The sequence below is a fragment of the Hyla sarda genome, chromosome 2 (assembly GCF_029499605.1).
Source record: "Hyla sarda isolate aHylSar1 chromosome 2, aHylSar1.hap1, whole genome shotgun sequence".
NCBI classification, from domain to species: domain Eukaryota; kingdom Metazoa; phylum Chordata; class Amphibia; order Anura; family Hylidae; genus Hyla; species Hyla sarda.
Window position 1 is genome coordinate 63,094,712 of NC_079190.1, and position 20,687 is coordinate 63,115,398.

Below are 20,687 nucleotides of genomic sequence, written 5' to 3' on the forward strand. Positions count from 1 at the left end.
AATAATAAAAATAAAGGCAGGGGGTGGTTTATCATGATGGGGGTGGGGGGGGCAGTGAACTGGGAGGATTATAAAATTTAACAAGATCATGAGAGGTACTCATTAAGATGTGTACTGTGCTGTAAGTCCCTGTATATAATCTGTGATATTTATTTTCCAATGAAGGTGCTTTGGTGCCACCTGGTGGATCGTTTGTTCTACCATTGCTGTACTGTTTCCATATTTCCATTGCTGTACTGTTTCCATATTTCCATTGCTGTACTGTTTCCATGACAGTGATATCCAATGTGTGGCTCTCCAGCTGTTGCAAATCTATAACTCCCATTGGTTGTATTATTGCAATGGCTGAATAGCTATAGATGTGCGATCACTGATCTGTGGAAGGCTCATTTACTAATAAATGTTAGAATTTTTTTTTTATTGTCTTGCATTATTGGAATGTGCCAAGTGCTCCTGTTCTCATGGTGCTACAGTATATTGATGATTATATATTCGGGTATACTGTATGTTGTATGTGTGGTGAGTGTGTGATGAGGGCAGATGGAATTACCCTAGGGGCAGAGGACATTAACCCCTTGTATTTGTGATGCCAGGGCGTGGTTTATCCTCTACACCACCTGAAGTAGGTAAAACTGTGGCTTGCGGTACCAGCAGAAAACGTTGGTGCGTTCGGGTGCTCTCCTCTTGATGGCCAGTCAGCCAGAGGTAGGACATAAATCAAACCCGGATAAGGGATGATATAAATAGGTGGATTTTATTGCACATGGAAAGAAATAAAAAAGGATAAAAAGGAGGTGGGACTATGAGTTTCGAAGGGCGTGATCCCCTCTTCGTCAGGTCCAATGGTCATTGGACCATTGGACCTGACGAAGAGGTCACTGACATGGAGTCTGCCTGACAGGGCAGCAAGGGTACAGGAGTGCAACTCCTATACTGGGCAACCGCATATTTATGATAAATAGTCTATGACTCAATGATTCAATTCTTAGCTCAGTGTTTTTCAAAACAGTGTACCTCCAGCTGTTGTAAATCACGCCCCCTCCCATAGACTTGCATTGAGTGGGCGGGGTGTGACACAGGGGCTGAGTCGTGACACGATCTTCCGTGCCCGTGGTTGGGACCCAGACCCTCCAGCGCTTCCGGATGCAGAAACAGGTTGGTGCCGCATGCTATATTGCGGGGGTCCCCAGCGGCGGGAATCCTGCTATCAGACATCTTATCCCCTATCCTATGGATAGGGGATAAGATGTCTAGGGGTGGAATACCCCTTTAAAGTGTTCAGGCTCATTTCAGGCTCATGGGACGGCCGCAGCAATGTCCCACCTCGGCCAGTGATAGGCTGAAGCGCCATGTGACGTAACGGGCTAAAGGAAGTAGGAAGTAAACAGCCCGGCCAACCGATCAGCTGTTCCAGAGCTCCAGGGCAACATTTGGAGGTAAGTGGAAGTTTGTTTTGTCTTTCTTTGCAGCCCGGCAGGATGAAATAGAAAAAGTCTGCGCTGGACGTATCCTTTAATTCTGCCATCCTGCTGCTACCAGCAGCATTGTGCCTTCTGCTGTCTAATGTACACAGAGCACAGTTTAATTTACTCTACTTCAAACCCTATCTCCCCTTTCTAAATCACACACATTGCTCCATGGTTCACCACTCTCTCCCCGCACTGGCTTGCTTTACCCCCACTTTATAGACTGTCCTATGGTCCTCCCATAGCTCATGCCCCCTCTCTCACAGAAAGCCCTCATGGTTCCATTGTTGCCTTCCACTGGTCTTCTTTATCAATCCCCCTATCTCACAGACTGCCCCATGCTCCCAATCCACAGAATGGACATACACCCCCTCTCTCACAGAATGTCACCATGTTTCCCTATATTATTGTGCCCCAAATATCCCTTTGTGTTCCCCATAAAAAGATTTAGTGCAGCATTTGCAGTGGAGGATACATCATCCAACATCTTTTAGACACAGGAGGTGACTGAACCTGACGTCTTCTCTTACTTACTATACCATAGCACCTCTGGGTCACATCCATGCTTTGTCCCCCTGGATTCTTAACATTTTTAGACTATATCCATAAATGTACAGAGATAATAGTCAGGAGAGATGATGGGAATACATTGAGTGACCATTCACAGGCCAAGCAGTGGGTCCCACTTTAATCATCCTTCATGGGTCCCACATTGTATGACCGTTCCCTCAAGCCATCAACGTCAATGAATAAAAACCTCACAGTCTGTTTCCTCAGTAAATATTTTATTCACAGGTTTGGCTTTGCTTTATGTAGTATGCACCACATTTACATTGAGATGAGAGCTAAATATACATTTCCTATCACAAAAGTCTCATTCTCCCCTTTAACAGTCTGAAGCAAGAAATGTATTGGTTAATATTAACATGTTTACTGTTTGCTACAATGTAAGAGATCCGTGTTCAGCTTTGTGAACAGTGTTATATCATCTTTATTTTAAATGGCTTATTAAGGGCCTGAGAGCATTCTGTTCTTTGAATCCCTGTGTCATGCCCCGCCCCTGAGGACCTTCATAAGGCAGAACACAGTATATCATTTTAAACTGGAGCGTTTCTGTAATAATGCTTTCTAGAGAGATTAAATTATTTATTTTACATATCAAAGACAGTTTCAGTCACCTAGGACAGATGACCCCAACCTAGAACTTAACCTCAACCAACAGTTTAGGATTTGAATTTTTCTGTGTTGTATTGTAATGCAGTAGCTGAAAAAAAACAGGATGTTGGTAGACCTTGAGGACTGGGTTGGGGATCACTGACCTGGACATCACTGTGAGCCTTAAAGAGCATTTCAACCTATTAATGTAAAATGTGCCATAACTAAATCAGACCTTGAGTTATTAACCCAAATTTTATAATGGTACCTTTTTTTACTTTGGAATACTTCAGTGATAGTTCCTATAAACTTATATTGCATCGATGATTCAGGTACAACTCTAAACGAAAACTGAAATAAAATGTATTTGGTTCTAGAAACTGTGCCGAACAGGAACACTTTTCACTAACCAACATGGCAAACACATTGGTCAAAAAGCGAAGCAGGAATGGTTCTAGGCATGCCTTGTGCTTTTCTGATAGCCCTCTGAGTGCTGACATCTCCAGGATTGACACACCTATACTACAGTGATCTCCAATACATCTCATGCAATAAAAGAGAGAAAAGAGAAATTCATCCAAATGTTCAAACTCTAACAATGATATTCAACTAGACCTCATGCATGCTGCTGTATTACAGATCTGCATTGTACGGCCTAAGTTACGGTGTCAATATGAATCTAAGGGCCCAAACTGTGGCCATTGCCCACATGCCTCTTGACAAAGCCACTTAGGTGGTGAAACGTTTACGGGGGCATTGTCCACTGGTTTTTAAACTGCTGTGTGCTCTAACCTATGCTGTTGTATCAGGAGCATAGCTATTCAAGTGCTCCCCGCAAAGTGATCATGTTTAAAGGAGCCCTTAGAGCCCTTATCATTTGGAAACAAATGGTTAGCTGCACACAGTGCTTTTAAATGTGTGTGTTTTTCATCTTTGGATTTTTGACACTAAGTGCACAGTTATTGATATTATTATTTCAAGTGGACCCTATTTAATAAATCCTTTTAATTGATGGTTGGGACCCTAGGGTATTTTTGGACCACCTTTGGTGGTCTATTAGTTTTTGTCGTATATTCACCCTCCAACCATCGATCTCTCTATAATAACTAGACACGTCTTAAGCCACCTCTGGCAAATAGGGCGTGGCCTTGAAATAGGGAAATGGCTTCTTGCAAACGGGTGTGGCTTAAGATGCAACACCATGGGCCAAAAATGGGACACAAGATTGTGGCTCAGTTTAAGCCAACTATTGGTAGTCTACTCTAGAGCAGTGAACTGCATTTGCGGTATCCAAAAATAGAGAAAAACATGAGGTATCCAAAAATACAGAAAAACATGAGGTATCCAAAAATACAGAAAAACTGAGGTGAACCTATTGACTGCTGAAGCTTCCTACTCATTGAATTGAAGGAGCATTGAAAAGTTATAGGCTTGGAGGAAATACCTTCTATGGTAAACCCTCAAGGGTAGGGTCACATGTACCATTTTCTGAAGCTGATTTTGCTACCCATTGACTTTAATGGGTAGGAAAATACGCAGCAGCAAATACGCAGCAAAATACGGCACGTGTGACCCTACTCTAAAAGCAACAATTGAGACATCATGGTATGTCTAGTGCAGGCATTAAACATAGGCATTACACAGTGTAACCCAGTGTAATGCCAGAAATTTCTGTCGAAAAAAAGATTGTATAGAGGTTCCCAGAGCTGACCTTAAGTTAAGGATAATCATATGTTGATTTTGGGAAATGTAACTTCCTTTAGAGATATTTATTATAGATAGAATAACAAGAATAACATGTAGGAAATGATAAACATCTCCATTCAACTTAATAAGCATTTTCATAATGTATCAAAATGTATCAGATTCCCACCGGTATCGGGTGCGAATACATTTCTTGCTCAGACAGAATAATATAAAAGATGGTCAGAAGGGCTAAGAACATAGTCGACAGCTGTACTACAAGTTATTGCAAATGAATGATTCTACAGATTATATACATGATAAAGATATAACATGAAGAATAATCTTCAGAACAGGGTGTCATCTCTGCTTTCTTCTACCAAGTAGTGAGGTTATGTCTATGTCATGCATCAGCTTATGACAAACATACAAAATGGCACGAGAATAGAAATGCCTCCTCTTGGAGGAAGTCAAAGCCGAGGGTCAGCTGAACATTCCCTATGGCTTTAGTGCTACATCTGAAAAACAAGATGAGTGTCACCATTACCCAATGATGGGCCTTCAGAAACCCCTCACTCCACCCATTGTTGCTACTGGATAGTTGTAATATCGTATGGTAAAATATCCTAAAAGTAATCCATATAGTTTCTAAAATATCTATTTTAAGCTAAAGGACAATTACAATTAAGCATTTTTTTTAAACTAAAAATATGACTTTTGTAACTTCTAGATTGGGAATAATTTTGTTTTATTAGATTTAATAAGTCTTCGTGTTGTAGATATTATAGACAAAATAAATTCTTTATATCTCCAGTAAGATCCAAGCTAACAATTTTCCAGGATAAGGAAAAGAGGTACTCTTGTCTAAAGGTTGTGTATATTGCACCTGAAGCTCCAGTCCTACAAGAATGCATGGGAATGGCATTCCTGATCTTTTTTTCACAGCAGGAATGCTGCTTCCATTAGAAGGAGTCCTTCTGGACCAGTAGTCAGGGTATGCGAGCTGTGGGGATCTGGGGAATGGAACTGCAGAGTGTTGCTATCAATTGTATGCACATCATAAAGGCGTGCATACAGTCGAAATCTTCGATGGAGTCTTGCCCCATCACTAAACTCTTATAGACTGCAGGCAGCTATATGTCTGCAGCCTATAAGGAGCTGGAAGTCAAGGGAAGTCCCAGCTGTGAGGATATCTTTTTTTGTGCAAATGGGGGGGGGGGGTAAGGGGTTGTGGAAATCATGGCTTTTCCATACTTTTTCCAGGACTTGACCACTTATTGCAGCCCAGTCCCTTTTTGTGGGGCTAAAAAAGTGTTTCCAAACCAATGTACCTCCAGCTGTTGCAAAACTATAACTTCCAGCATGCCCGGACAGCCAAGGCTCAGAAGCACAACTTTGAGCTTTTAGAACCTAATGCAAAATCGGTCACAGTGCACCACACTTATGATGTGGTATTCACAATATTAGTATCTTTTTAGGTAGTAAGGGGCTTTCAGATCCTCGCAGGTACCAGGGCCATTATGTGACTGCTACCTCTGCATAGATATGGTTTTAATCAATTTATCATAAAAAAAAAAAAAAATGTGTGCCCAATAGTCAGCACCAGTTTCTTGTCAACTTTTTAATGGGTTAGGGCCCAGTGGTCTCAAAACTGTGGCCCTCCAGACACTGCAAAACTACAACTCCCGGCATGTTGGGAGTTGTAGTTTTGCAACATCTGGAGGGCCAAAGTTTGGAGACCACTGGGTTAGGCAATGGGATCTGCAGCCTTCTGTGGGCTTGATATACTTTTCCTACTTGACCAAAAACATAAGCGGGACATAGTAGTGACATATGTCTGGAAGTCTTAACTGTGTTATGGGGGTGGAAAAAGGCCATTACTGCTTAAAAAAATAAAATATATCCTTTTATGGGCCGTATCATCTACCGCTGCTAAGTCTTTTCCATAGAAGACAACTGAGGCCAATTATACTGGGATTCTGTGGGTTAATGTATAAGCTCATCTACTGTATATGATACATTCTGCTGCAAATACCAACACCCTGAGGGCTAACACCGCTAAGAAGAAAATGCATTCCCCTTCTTATGTCACACATTCATCGCCCATGTGAAGCAAAATAAAAAAACAAGGTGGCTTAACCCTTTGAAAACATTGATAGCATAAGTTCTATTGAAGCAGAATGTTTGTGACTACAGCTGATGTGAACACTTGAGGGATTTCCCAATTTGATGTAAATAAAGGTAAATTTATGTATAATGAAAACTTTTATAACTCCCTAATTTGCTTTATTTATTTGAGTGAGTAATTAATTAATTAATTAATCATGTATTTATTTAAACTTCTGCTTACTGTAAGTGAATGGAAACATTCTTATTACATGCAGAGGCTGAAAAGCTGTGGTGACCTACTATATCACTTTTTACTGCTTAGATTTTGTTACCACGTGTCCACTGTAGGGAATCATTTGTGAGGTAGAAGCCTGGATACCATAATCAGTACCATAATGAATGATTTATGCTGCTATCTAGACTGAGTACACATGTAATTAACCCTTAAAGGGGTACTCCGGAGAGAAAAAATGCTTTTAAATCCACTGGTGCAATAAGGTTGAACAGATTTGTAAATTACTTCTATTTTAAAATCCTAATCCTTCCAGTACCTATCAGCTTCTGTATACTTCCGATGAAGTTGTGTAGTTCTTTTCTGTCTGATCACAGTGCTCTCTGCTGACACCTCTGTTCATGTCAGGAACTGTCCAGAGCAGGAGCAAATCCCCATAGCAAATCTCTCCTGCTCTGGACAGTTCCTGACATGGACAGAGGTGTCAGCAGAGAGCACCGTGGTCAGACTGGAAAGAACAACACAACTTCCTCTGGAGCATACAGCAGCTGATAAGAGTCATTTACAAATGTATATAACTTTCTGGCACCAGTTGATTTGAAAACATTTTTTATTTCCTCCAGAGTACCCCTGTAGGCTATGTTCATAAGTCAGACCTAAAACCTTACATTTCCACGGCAAAAATACAATTCACAAGCATGGAGATGTGGACAGCTGTCGGATCTTAGGTGCAAAACTATTCCAAAATCCATGTCAAATCTGACAGGTGTGAACATGTCCTTATTAATATGATCAGGGCCAGGTCTTTAGGGTTTTAGCTTCTAAATATGAAAAAGAATTGCTTCCATTTTGTGACAACAAGCAGAGATTATGATCGTTACAATTTCTTATATATTTTTTATCTTAATTTTGCACTACATTCATGCACAGTCAAATACATGATAAGAGACACTTCAGGGCGGTCAAAGGTGGCTTTTCCCCGTCCTGCCCCCGTCCTTGCCAGCCGGTATTTTAATGCCTCTGCAGGTAATTTTTTAGAAAAAATATGCAAAGGCCAGTGTTTTTTTTAGCATAGAGCCCCCGACCACTGTGGACAGAATCAAATGATGCACCCTTAGCCCCGCTGCCCTGGCCTTGCCTGTAGCAGCCGCCTCAGATCACTGTTGTAAGGTCACGGTCCGTGTTGCATAACAACAGTGTGCCGCGGCGGTGGCTGCAGGGACTGACCAAGGACTCCCTGACATTGCGCCAAGGAGCCGCGCAGGAGGACGTCCCTTGTCAGTTCCGCCCGCCAGTGCGAGAGCAGCTGCCTTTACGCTTCACCTGCTTAAGACATACAGGCCAGGTAAGTAGGTACAGGCAGCAGGGGTACAGAGGGATCAGTGAGTGGGGGGGGGGGGGAGCAATTAAAATGGTTAAATGGTTATGGCACAGGGGAATCAGTGAAAGGGGGGGGGTGAATCAATTGGAATGGTTATGATACGGGGTTCGGGGGGGATCAATTGAAAGGAGTAAAAGAGTATAGCACGGGAGGAATGAACTGGAATCATTAAGGCACAAGGGGATCGGGGGGGATTAATGTGATGTCATGCATATATAATTAATTATGCAAATTAGAATGGCAGATATTTTTTGGGCAAAAAATGTGGCAACCCTATGTATGAGTATAGCAAGAATTCTAACTATCAAGGCTGGTGGGACGTGGAACAGCCACTGGGGACCACCCTGATGACTTGTGGCTATCATGAAGGTAATGTCTGCAGCTTGGAGGCACTAAAGCGAACTACATGATTGGATGTCTATGGTATCTATCTGCTCATCATATACCCATTGGGCCAACAATGCTACTCCATCAAAATCTTCAACCCAAAAAGATAAAATTATCCCCAAGCAGAAATACAACCCCATGTAGACAAACATCTAGCTTCAATTCCCCTTCTCCATACTCCATGCCCTCTATTGTTCTCTTACTATAAAACATAGCATTATTTTTACACCTCTGTTACCTGTTAATGTATGATAAAAATCAATGTTATTTATAGTCATCACTTTAGATCAGTTTACAACAATGCCCTTGGGCCCGATCGTATATACTGTAGGCAGCAAAACCGCATATGAGTGATTGTCTGGCGAACATCAAGGGATGCAGTAAAAACATGATGCAGAAATACTATGGTTCAGCGATGAACGCAACAAATGGGCAATGGGCACGGAACAAGCAAACCGGACTATACTCTGAATGATTTTATTCAATATTAGAAGTCGTTCTAACATTCACACCTGATGAAATGATCATCTAACATGTCCATAGACCAGTGTGTTCCAACCAATGTGCCTCCAGCTGTTGCAAAAGTACAACTCCCAGCAGGCCCGGACAGCCGTTGGCTGTCTGGGCCTGCTGGGTGTTGTACTTTTGCAACAGCTGGAGGCACATTGGTTTGGAAACGCTGACATACATCTGCTATGTATGTCAATACCCTATAGTATACACTAACTGAAAAAAAAAATTCAGTGTACGACAAGCTTTATTGAACAAAATGAAAAATGTTGCAAAATGAAAACTTTATACCCACTGATTTAATAAAAAAGAAAAGAAAATACAAAGAATGTAAAGTGAGGCTAAAGTGCAGCTACCAGGCAGCTACCTGCTTGCAGTGTATAATATCTCTGCAATGATAATAAAATAAGTCATCGTATGTTCACCCTTAAAGGGGTTCTCCACCATAAGGAGATTTTAGTACGTACCTGGCAGACAGTAATGGACATGCTTAGGAAGGATCTGCGCTTGTCTTGGGGCTAAATGGCTATGTTGTGAGATTACCATAACACTGTGGCTAGCTGTTTGTGAACTTGGATTTCCTGTTTGACTTTTCTTATTTTGACTACAAATCCCATAATTCCATTTTCCTCCCTCCCACACATCAGCCATTGAAACAAAAGACCTGTAGTTTACAATCAGGGTGCCTACAGCTGTTGCATTAGTTGCAGTTTGATCTCTCTCCCACCAAGCGATCCCTCCACCCATTGAAGCAGACAGGCTCCCTGTCATCAGCTGACTAGTGAGTCAGGTCTCAGCCGCATTGCAACCTGGGAAAAATCTGAGACAACAGTCGTTTTGTATGCTGGTAAAAATAAATATTGGGGTGAAAATCACAGAAGAATTGTGAGAAAACCGTCACACACAGGTACAGACACTATAATATGAACTACACTAACTTTACAGCCCCTGTAGCATAGTCAAATAAAAAAATTCCTGGAATACCCCTTTAAAGGTGTACATACAATGCACAACCAGTGCCGAGCTCTAGGAAAAAGAAATGCCCTTGAATACTCAAGAGAACCTTTGTGATATGCATCTGGCATTTTCTCTTTAGGCTACGTTCACACAGCGTAAAATTCTGCCAAGTTTTTATTTTACTCACGCGGTTTTGGCCGTAATCAGTAAAAACCCTGGGGTACATAAACTACACAGCCAAATTTTACGCTGTGTGAATATGGCCTAGTTTTTAAGTTGGTTAGGTGGGTTATATGAGCTTTTTAACATTAATAAACCTATAGTAAATGTATGATTACATAGGACCCCCAATGTATTTTACAGAACGGGGTAAAATGGGGCAATTCACAGAAGTGGAGCACTCCTAAAATCGTAGTTTTTTAGTTTTTTTTTTTGCTATTTGAGCATTCAGTGCTTTAATGATGATGTTACTACAACAGAGGACGATGAGAGTGAAAAAATGGGCATGAGCAAAACAAATATAAAAACAATGACAGAAGATTCAAACTTTATTTTAAAATGACAAGCGAAGAAAAAAATATTTGGATTTATTTCTTCTCGGTGGATTATGACAGACGTAGAAAGACAACAGGCAAGAAAGACATACTTCGCTCTCACATATTGGAATCCATTATATTCAAACTGAAGATCTTCATTACTACTACATAAGTTCACAGACAGACACTAACTGGTAAATTTGGCTTTCTTAAAATGGAGATTTTTATATGGTTTTTTTTTCTGGTTTCAAACAACGTATTTTGTTGATTCATCCACTCTCTGCGAATTTCCTGTTGGGCCTTCTGGGGAATGTATAATGGGAGTGATGGGAAGATGAATAGGGCGGATGTTAGATTCGCTTCCAGTCAGTCCATACTTGTGAAACGACTCGTACCAATACCTATTTTCTTTCTCATGCATCTGTGCTATCATACACTCATGACTTGGCCTCATATTAGGGTGTTCGGAAACATTAGGATGAGAGATTACCCACCATAATGTGGATGTGCTTCAAATTACATATAATAATTCAGAATAATGTTATTTTATCAGTCTCCGATATCTAAGTGTTACAATCAGTATATTCTCTATGAATCCCGGACAAAACATGTTATGATATACCCATAATAATCTGCACGGTTGCTGAATGTGTAACCCCCATCTATGTCTTCTCCACAGATAGCAGCCTTGTATTCATTCATATATCAGTCATTCATTATAAGATATTACAAGCATTTACCCTATCGGGACAAATATGTCCTCATTGTCATATTTTCACCCCTGTTGTTTGTTCTTTCAAACCTAGAATTATTATCACAACTGGTAATGTCCAAAGCAGATTTCCAGAAGGGTTTCTTGTTCTCATTCTGAAGTCTCGAAGGGTTAAGCCAAGACTTAAAATGTTTCCTTAAAAGGGTGAGTTAGGTGAGCGAACAGTCTCAGATGAACTTGGTGAATAGTCCTCTGACTCTGAAGTGAGTTCAGGTGCGGCTGGCTGAGCCATGAATCGTCTCCTCACATCCTGGTTGCGTCTTCGTCTGAAAACCTGCCTCTCCTTATCAAGAGCGGTGGTCTGGGGGGAAAGCATGAAATGACAAAGATGTTAAATTCTGAATATCATAATAGCATTTTGTGACGTTAAAAGAGGCTTAGAGGAATAATACTGATTATTAACACTTAATATGCCCGCAATGTATCCCCCAGCTAAACATTATTTTCTCCATATTATCATCTAAGGCTGGACACCTTAGCACGTACAGTATTTTTTATTTTTATTTTGCTTCCTACATGCAAAATTAAGCAACTTTCTAAATAGTTTTCAGTGAAAGTTTTCTACCATCTGCCGTAGAGTGCAATTCCTTTACATAGCTGGCTGTGCTGCTGACATAGATCTGACAGCACACAGCTCCTGGCTGTTGTCATCTCCGGGCGAACTTCATCTTCTCTCTCTGCTCTATCCCTCCCTGCTTTCACAGTAGCACAGCAGGTTGTCCATAACAAAACAAGCTGTATTATAGAGGAGGGAGAAAAGGGAGAGGGGATCCCAAAGGGCAGGAATGCAACTGCCATATAGGGAGTTCATGGGGTTATCCACTTTACCTAAACTTATTTACTATACAAATGATAGGTGATAAGTCTCTGATCGTGGGGGGACAACTTCTGGGACCTTCCTGTGATCTCCTTTATTAGGTCCCGGCTCAGCATGGATTGGTCTGCCGCTTCACCCCAGTGCGCTCTGGCTCCCACCATTGGAGACACATTCGTGCTGAACAGAAGTGACAGTCTGCTCAGCCAATCACTGGATGAGCTGAGGTCCTGTCTCGGCTTGTGATTGGCTGAGCAGCCCATCAATTCTGTTCAGCAAGAGAGCATCTCCGAAGTGTGTCTTTGAAAGTGGGGGCTGGAGCACGCTGTGGAGAAGAGGCTACATTTTTATGAGGTCGATAACCCCTCTAAATAGGCACTGTTGATTGCAAAAACTTTTTATATAATGTAGATAACATTATAAGTAAATTTGTCATATGTGAATATTTTTATATAAAAACATATAAAATGTGAATATTTTTGGGTGGAAAAACTGCCTGTGTGTCTCAGCTGGAACAAAATACAGTAAGTGTGGGCGGGACACGCTATTCAAGAGGGTGAAAGGATGATGGGTTAGTGTTATGATTCCCCACCTTGCACACTCGAAGGATCTGCTGCTAATGTCTTGGTGGCAGATACAGTAAAACACCTAGTGCATAGCATCCATGTCTCCAGAGCTGTTTTGACAGCTTTAGGAGGACCTACACAATACTGTCAGGTAGTTTAGAAGCCATGGCCGATCGGAGTATAAAGCGATACACACCGCCAATGCTCACCACCACCAAACTAATATAGAAGGTGACCTTGCTGGTCTCCATTTTAGGGTGATGTTTGGAAAGTCCAGCGTTTGCATAGAATATTCATTGAGGTGTCTTATTTAGAAATATATTTAATAACTACATAAATATTGCCAGTTCTTGTAGAACCTTTATTGACCAAACTGTGTTGACTTCATGTAATTCTAGGTGGACTGAATTTTCTTCCCTGCTATTACTTTATCTTCTGGGAAACTTCTGGCCGTGTTCCAAGGAACCTTGAGGTCCTCAGATGGGAATCACTGACATTTACTATAGCTTTTTATTAGCCCTCCACTTTATTTCATCTTACTTTTACTGGACGCATAGACAGATTTTGGAATTGCTATGTATGCATTTTATTTTATGTAAAGTACCTCAAGTAAACTAAAGTAAAAATAGAATAAACATGTGAGGGAACCCATATTTATCACTACTCCTCCAGTGCCGGCTCCAGCTGAATAAAATAATGGAAAGGTAACGTTACTATTTACTCGAGCTCTGCAAGACACCCAGGAGAGTCATTTGCCTCAAGGTGAGTTGTGCTTGCAATCCCAAGCAGTGAAAACCGTGTAAATAAGTAATGCCCTGCTTCTGGTGTAATGGTTATTTCAAGACGATGTCCATTCTCTTGACGGTCCAAACACAGCTTAATTCTGGATGCACTTTATCACAGAAAAGCCTGCGATTGAGTTCTTGAATAGCCACCCTCAGCAGCTGGCTGAAACTTATGGGGGTGTCAGCTGTGTCTGGGAGATTAGACAAGGTTTGTATTAGAATGATTTGTTGTAAGAGGCTTATGGTCCAAAGCCAATAGCGATCAGCATATGTTTCCTATGGTAAATAACTCCCTGGCTGCTGTTAGCTACATCAATATAACATAAAGTAACACTATGACCATTGATTATTCTTTAATGCTGTATGATGTTTTATTGCTTTTTATTCTACCTGTATATAAAATACAGACCTAACAGAGCTGAATATGTCATCTAACTTGTTCCTGCAACATTCATTTACAGTAGGTTTGTCAGCAGCCCTTTGAAAAATCAAAGATAGCATTTGTGAGGTCATCTTGAGTTGGGACAAATAAATTCAATTTCAATACACGTATATTATATGAATGATGCATCAGTGGAATTTACTGGGACATATATGAAAGGGAATATTTAACACAATTGTAAAAAACTAACAAAGCATTATTATAATGTTCTTGGTGATTACTCTGTCTCCTCTATGTGTTTGTTTCCCAAATCAGTTACTCCCGCACCTCCGGAGAGCCCCGGGTGCCCTATTCAACAGCTTGACTTCCTGTGTGGTCTGGTGGTGCATGATGGAAAAAACTACATTTCCCATCACTACCTCTGCGTCCAACTCAGCCTGCTTTTCCGTCCCACCTAGCCTGGTTCGGCGTGGATTGTGAAAGGGCTTTGGGTATGTTCAGCCAATCCCAGCCGAGTACGTCCATGTTATATACATAATTTATTAAGTAGGATGGGCTGACAGTCTGACTTCTTGACCACTAAATGGTCTCAGGACTATCAAGAAGAATTTTATGGACAACACTACTTCCATTAGGGCCTGGAAAATGCATGAAGTGATGTAAGTGAATTAATCACCTAGATCTCTCTTCTTTTTTTTTTTTTTTGGATTAGAGCCAGAAAATAAAACATGATCTTTTTTTCTAATCTTTTTCTATTTTCTGTCAAATGTTTTATTTAGTTTTCCTTGTACATTATTATAGGGACGGCCATATTGCCTGAATTTTCTGCGAAGGACATAGGAACAATAGATTGGCGAGGCATCAACTACTATTGATTTATATGGGAGAGGCATGCTCTATGGCCTGTGCAGAAGTCATTGTGAAGGGAGCCATTACCATCACCTATTGTAAATTGTCTGATCCCTTCCTATCTATATACTGGCATCACCTTTAATTGTTATCCTGTCTATGATGATCACACCAAGTGTAAGCTTCCTCAGTGGCCAGACTAAAAACTTTACAATTTACAATCTACAATATAGATAGTAAGATTAAAAATTAGGAAGCATCAGACCTGTTAAAATTCTATAGGGAAAGTCAGGTAGCCCCCATGCACACTAAATAGGTGGCTAGTCCTGCTTGAATTGGAGGGTTAACCTACTTTCATCCAAGGTGTAAATATGCCTTAAAGGGGTACTCCGGCGCTAAGACATCTTATCCCCTATCCAAAGAATAGGGGATAAGATGTCTGACAGCTGTCACGCCCCCTCCCATAGACTTGCATTCAGGGGGTGGAGCGTGATGTCACATGGGCGGGGACATGATGTCACAATGCTCCGGCCCCCGTGATCACCAGTAATCAGACCCGGAGGAACATGCTCCAGGGATTGATTCTAACAGGGTGCTGCGTGCAAGATCACGGGGGTCCCCAGCGACGAGACCTCCACGATCAGGCATCTTATCCCCTATACTTTTGATAGGGGATAAGATGTCTTAGCGCCAGAGTACCCCTTTAACTCAGTGGTCCCTAACCCCGTCCACAAGGCCCACCAACATTCTTTTTTTTTTTTTCAGTTGTAATAGTACATGGAAATGACTGGGTTGGGGACATACCTTAATTGAAGGGGTTGTGGGCTCCCCTAACCATGGGACCAGTGTTCTAATGCTTGAAAGGTCAGGGTCAGCTGATGTTACCTTGTAATGTGTAACACTTTTAATTTTATTTCTTTGCAATACAAACTCATCCTTGAATGAACAGCTCCCATTATTTACTTATTTCCTGGCAATATGTTACAGATCACTACAAGTTATGTTGTTACGTAGTTATTATATTTACATAGTAATACAATTATCTTTACATGACATGTGCATTTGCCTTTAACAAAGGTTTATCAACACAAAAAATTCAAGCCCTGTATTGTACAAAAAGTAACATAACTAAAATATAAACAGTATATTGAGACAAACAGTACAAAGAACCAGACAATAAACTTTAGACCATAACACACTGAAGTGACTGATGCTCAATGCATTGTCATGTTATGCATTGCTAGTCGTCGGGTTTTCGGTAAGGGTTGTGTTTTGTGTGGTTTAAAACTCCAGGATATAAATATGTTACACAGTGATATATATATATATATATATATTTTTTTTTTATTGAATAGGCTGAAGCAGAGCTGAGTTTGCACTTTGGCATATCTAGTGTCCCCTGTGGCATTAAGTAGGACAGTAGGTAAAACTAATATATCTTCTTAATGGCATAGATAACATTTCTATAACAAATTCAGCTCAGCTACATCTCTATGAGTTTTACTAGGAAGACTGAAATCACAATAGCGGTTTTTATTTAACTGTTTGTAGCTAAAGTTAATGCACTGTACAGTATGGGAATATATTCTGTCTTTTAAACCACATGAGGTATTCAGCAAATGTGTGATGAAGAAAGCTGGCCATGTCAGCGTGGATAATGGATGACAAGGGATGGAGAAGGCGGATGCGAAATCTCAACAAAGATTGAGATTATAACTTATAAAGCGGCATATGGACTGGGTATAAAAAAAATAAAAAAGCATGTTTATCCACTGAAGGGACTGGTTAATGGAGACTGCCAGCACGTCGCCATGGAAACACTGACTGTTGGCGCTGAACCATCTCATACCTTATCCAATACATTCCTGGCTGTTGGTAGTAGTCCAAAGACCCTGATCTCTTGATGGAAAAACCGTGGTCCAGCTGAGCAGAAAGAAATGGGGCAACTCAGTGGATCATCAACTTGCTAGAAAGATTCTATTTCCACATGACCCTGGTATTATATAAAGTAATACAGCATCTCATCTATCCCCTGGTGATCAGGGGGTGACTACAACACCATACCCCCCCCCATCGAACAATGTACGATTTCATATAGTCACACTTAGCAAATAAAAATTACCTACTTACTATTAATGTTTCCTCAATATCTAACTTAAACATTCCAGACAAAACCAATACAGTGTGTTATACCTATGACATGCCTAAGGGGGGGCAGTAGATGACTATTTCATGTTCTTCCAATGCCCTTGTATTTTGCTGTCCCCCTCAGAGCCTGCACTAGGCATGACACAGTCTATCAGTTTTGGAGTGTTGACATGGAGTGTTCCTTAAACACAAACATCAAAATGGGCAACTGGGAATTTGTTTTTGTGTATTGGTTCTTGTATTCTAGATCATCTAGATTTGTTTGTGCGGTAATGTAACATTTGAAATCCATTTCATTACACTGTTTGTTTCCAATGTACAACTACATAACTAATGGAGAAATTACTCTACTACAATCATCTACTAAAAACACAAAATTACTAATACAAAAACTACTGATGTAGTAATGATTAAAATAACTACTAATATAACAACTATACTAGTTCCATAGCAACTGCTCTGCTACAATAACTACTACTATAACAATTACATTACTATCAAAAACTACTGATGTAGCAATAACGCCATTAAAATAGCTACTAACATAACAAATATACTAGTACTATAGCAACTTCTCTACTTTAATACTAATATAACTACATTAGTTATATAGCTATGTGGTAACGGGGTGTGATGAGGGCAGATGTTGTTGCCCTAGGGGCAAATGGCATTAACCCCTTGTATTCATGATGCCAGGGCATGGTTTATCCTCGATACCACCCGAAAGTATACCGCTAGATCCTGGGCTAGGCACGGGGGCAATAATGACTCTGACATCAAGTTACGGATAACAGTAGCTTTACTGAGGGTAGATAGATGGTAAAGTCTATTCAGTTCAGCCAGGGCCCACGGAGGTGACCAGTGACTCAGAGACCTTAAGGGCTTGCTGGGACTTGAAGTAGGACTCGACAATGTAATGCAGGCCACGCTGACTTGACAGATGACAGGGACTGACTTGACTTGACTGCAGACTGACAAAGCTATGAATGCAGCTTACTTGAATTTGATGGTGGCTTCAGGACTTGACTTTGAGGCCTCTAACACTCTGGACACACACACACTAGGCACGACTGACCTCAGCAAAGACTTATCTCCAAAGAGAAAAGAGCGAGAGCTAGCTCCACCCAGGGCTTATATGGGGGAGACTACCAGGGAGCCCATAGGACAGCCTTGGGATCACCTGGTCACTGATACCTCCTGGGTAACAATCACATGACATATCACATGGTACAACTCTTAAAGCAACAAGACATTTTATAATACATTACAATGCAGAACATATGTAGGGGGGAAACAAGTACAAGGGAACCCAGGGGGCACTGAAGGGAGGCTGCCGGACAGGACAGCAAGGGTACGGGGTAACACCTCCCGTACTGGGCCACCACAAACTCCCCCTCTTAAATACAGTTGTCCTCGACGCCCAGTTCTGGTGGGCGGATGACCGAAGTGGCCACTGGGGCCCAATGACAGTTCCTGGGGCATTTTAGCACATAATGTCCTTCTCAGGTCTGATTATGGAACAAAATAGAAATGAGTCCATGTAGCACTGGTAAATGTCCATACAGGGTCTTTAATAAGAGTAACAGGGTAAACATGTGGGATTGTTATCGCTTGTAACTGCACTGCTAACACACTTTAAACACTTTAATTCACTGGTTGTGGATTGGGTTGCCCGAGGCTATCTGCCTCGGCTACTGGGGAACTTCGGTATTACAACACTTCTCCCCAGAACTGAGTATACATTGTTATGCAATACAACAGTGTTACCTTTACAACTTGTACTCTGCCCTTATACGTGTTTATGTTATCTTGCAGGGGAACCCTCTGGCCAGTGGAGCACCCTGTACACGTGGACAGGAGAAAATGTTAGACATATACATACTTGATATACGTGGACTGAGACCTCAAGTAATGTTCCAGTCCTAACTTAGATATTTACATAAGTGTAGACTATTTTGATTTTATATGGACTAACTATGCATGGTACATAACTTTACCCACTATATTGTGAGCTAATCTTTGTACCTTGCGGGAATTTGTCTTTGTTTCGACGTTTGGGACCTACGCAACAGTACTTCGGGGGAATCTGGAACTCTGGCAGCTTACTCTTCCTCAAAGAATTCATGAGCGAGTATTGGTCCAGGGCTTGCGGGACCCAGAGTTGCTGGCATCTGCACTGGGGAGGCTGGAGACAGAGTTGATACTCTCTGGAGACTGTCATATAGGCCGGAGCCAATGGTGACAAGGCTGGTACTGGTGTAGAGACTAGCATGGCTTGAACCAGCCCTGGGGTTGGTGCGACACCGAAGATTGCAGGCTGATTTGGAGAGAATAAGGGAAAATCCACAGATGGGTTGATCCCCTCGCCTGCAACATACTCTCTCACAGGCCTGACAGCGGGAGGAGGTGGTGCTGGGAGTACTGGTAGATCTTCTTTCAGACACAACTTTATCCGGTTTCGGTGAACAACTTGTGGCTTGATAAGGTATGGCCATCATTGTGTACGGTTCTGTCTTCCAGATAGAGTCTAACTTGTGGGTCCTTGGAAACTTCTGCAGCCAGATTTTGTCACCCACTTGAAGCGGTTTGGCAGAGGCATGACGATTATACTCCTCCTGTTGTCTCTGCTGAGCCTTGCCCATCTTCTTTCTGACAATTTCTTTGGCTTCCTGGATTCTACTCTGGTGGTCAGAGACCCACTCTAGGGAGGCTTACAGAGAGTTGTTGAACGGGGCTTGGAGCCCGAATGTTCGCTCTTTAGGCAGCTGCCCATGTTGCCCCATCATCAAGTAGAAAGGGGTGTATCCCATAGAACAATGGACTGTATTATTATAAATCTCCAACAGTTCGGGTAGCAGATGGGCCACTCTTCTTGTCTTGACACAGAAGCTGCTCGCAACATGTGAATAAAAACTTGATTGATGTGCTCACAGAGCCCGTTCCCCTGGGGGTGGTAAGCAGTAGTCGGAAGTTTCTTACGGGCATGGAATTGACACAGCTCTTGGAAGAATTGGGCCTTGAAGGCTGTTCCACGGTCAATCAATAAAGACTCCGGACACCCAAGGGTTTTCACCCAATTGGAGTAGAACATCTGGGCCGCTGTCTTGGCTGTGAGGTCTTTAACGGGTACAACGACAACCCACTTAGAGTAGTGATCCACCATGGTGAGAGAGATAAGTATACCCGGACCGGGTAGCAGACAACTTGACATGGTCTAGCGTATCCAACTGGTTAGGTATTTCACTATGGATGGAACGGAGGAGTGCTCTTGCGTCTTTGCGCACATTCTTAGTGACGTTACAGAATGCACATTCGCTGCACCTTTTCTCAAAGTCGCTCCACATTCCGATCCAATAGAATCTTCGCCTGACAGTAGCTTCGGTTTTGTGGACTCCACAGTGTCCCGACTGATCATGGTATGCATTGAGGACCATAGCCGCGTCTCTTAGAGGAACCAGAATCTAATTAAGTCAATCACCAGAAACCAGATCCAAAGAATTTCGGTACAACAGTCCCCTGTGCACAAACAGTCGCTTCCTCTGTCGCCACAGACGTTTCAGCTCGTGGTCACACTAAGGCCGTCGTAGACGGGTTGGTATCTTTTCCGCCAGAAGGTAGTGCAACAGATCCCCCATGACTCGACTTTCGTCTTGAAGAGTCTTCCAGGTGTATAGGTCTTCTTTAACCTTTTCGGACCTGGGTTCAACGTCCATGAGGGCGGTCTCAACATTCTGGATCACAAACTGTTGGTAAAATGGGGGCATCTCTATGTCTTCCCACACGACTTCGACAGGGGGTTCTTCGCCGGGAGTCATCCTAGACAGTACGTCGGCATTGACATTCGACTTGACGCTTCTGTCCTTGATGGTGAAACTGTAATTGGCTAATCTTGAAGACCAACGCTGTTCGATGGCACCCAACTTGGCAGTGTTTAGGTGGGCCAACGGGTTATTAT

The 20,687-nt window shown here is 41.8% G+C and overlaps 1 protein-coding gene across 5 annotated transcripts in view; it reads right to left on the minus strand.

The window, feature by feature from the left end:
* Positions 1-7,149: 7,149 nt before the first annotated feature.
* Positions 7,150-20,687, minus strand: part of DCLK1 (doublecortin like kinase 1) — a 408,196-nt gene continuing 394,658 nt past the window's right edge. The window contains exons 13-14 of one of the 5 annotated variants that reach the window (XM_056561922.1): positions 16,434-16,507; positions 7,150-11,489 (exon numbers count right to left, since the gene is read on the minus strand). In XM_056561922.1, the coding sequence (XP_056417897.1) occupies positions 11,432-11,489; positions 16,434-16,507 (132 nt within the window). In that variant the 3' untranslated portion in view covers positions 7,150-11,431. The remainder of the gene's footprint in view (positions 11,490-16,433; positions 16,508-20,687) is intronic. The other 4 variants (XM_056561920.1, XM_056561921.1, XM_056561919.1 and 1 more) reach the window with 4 other exon arrangements.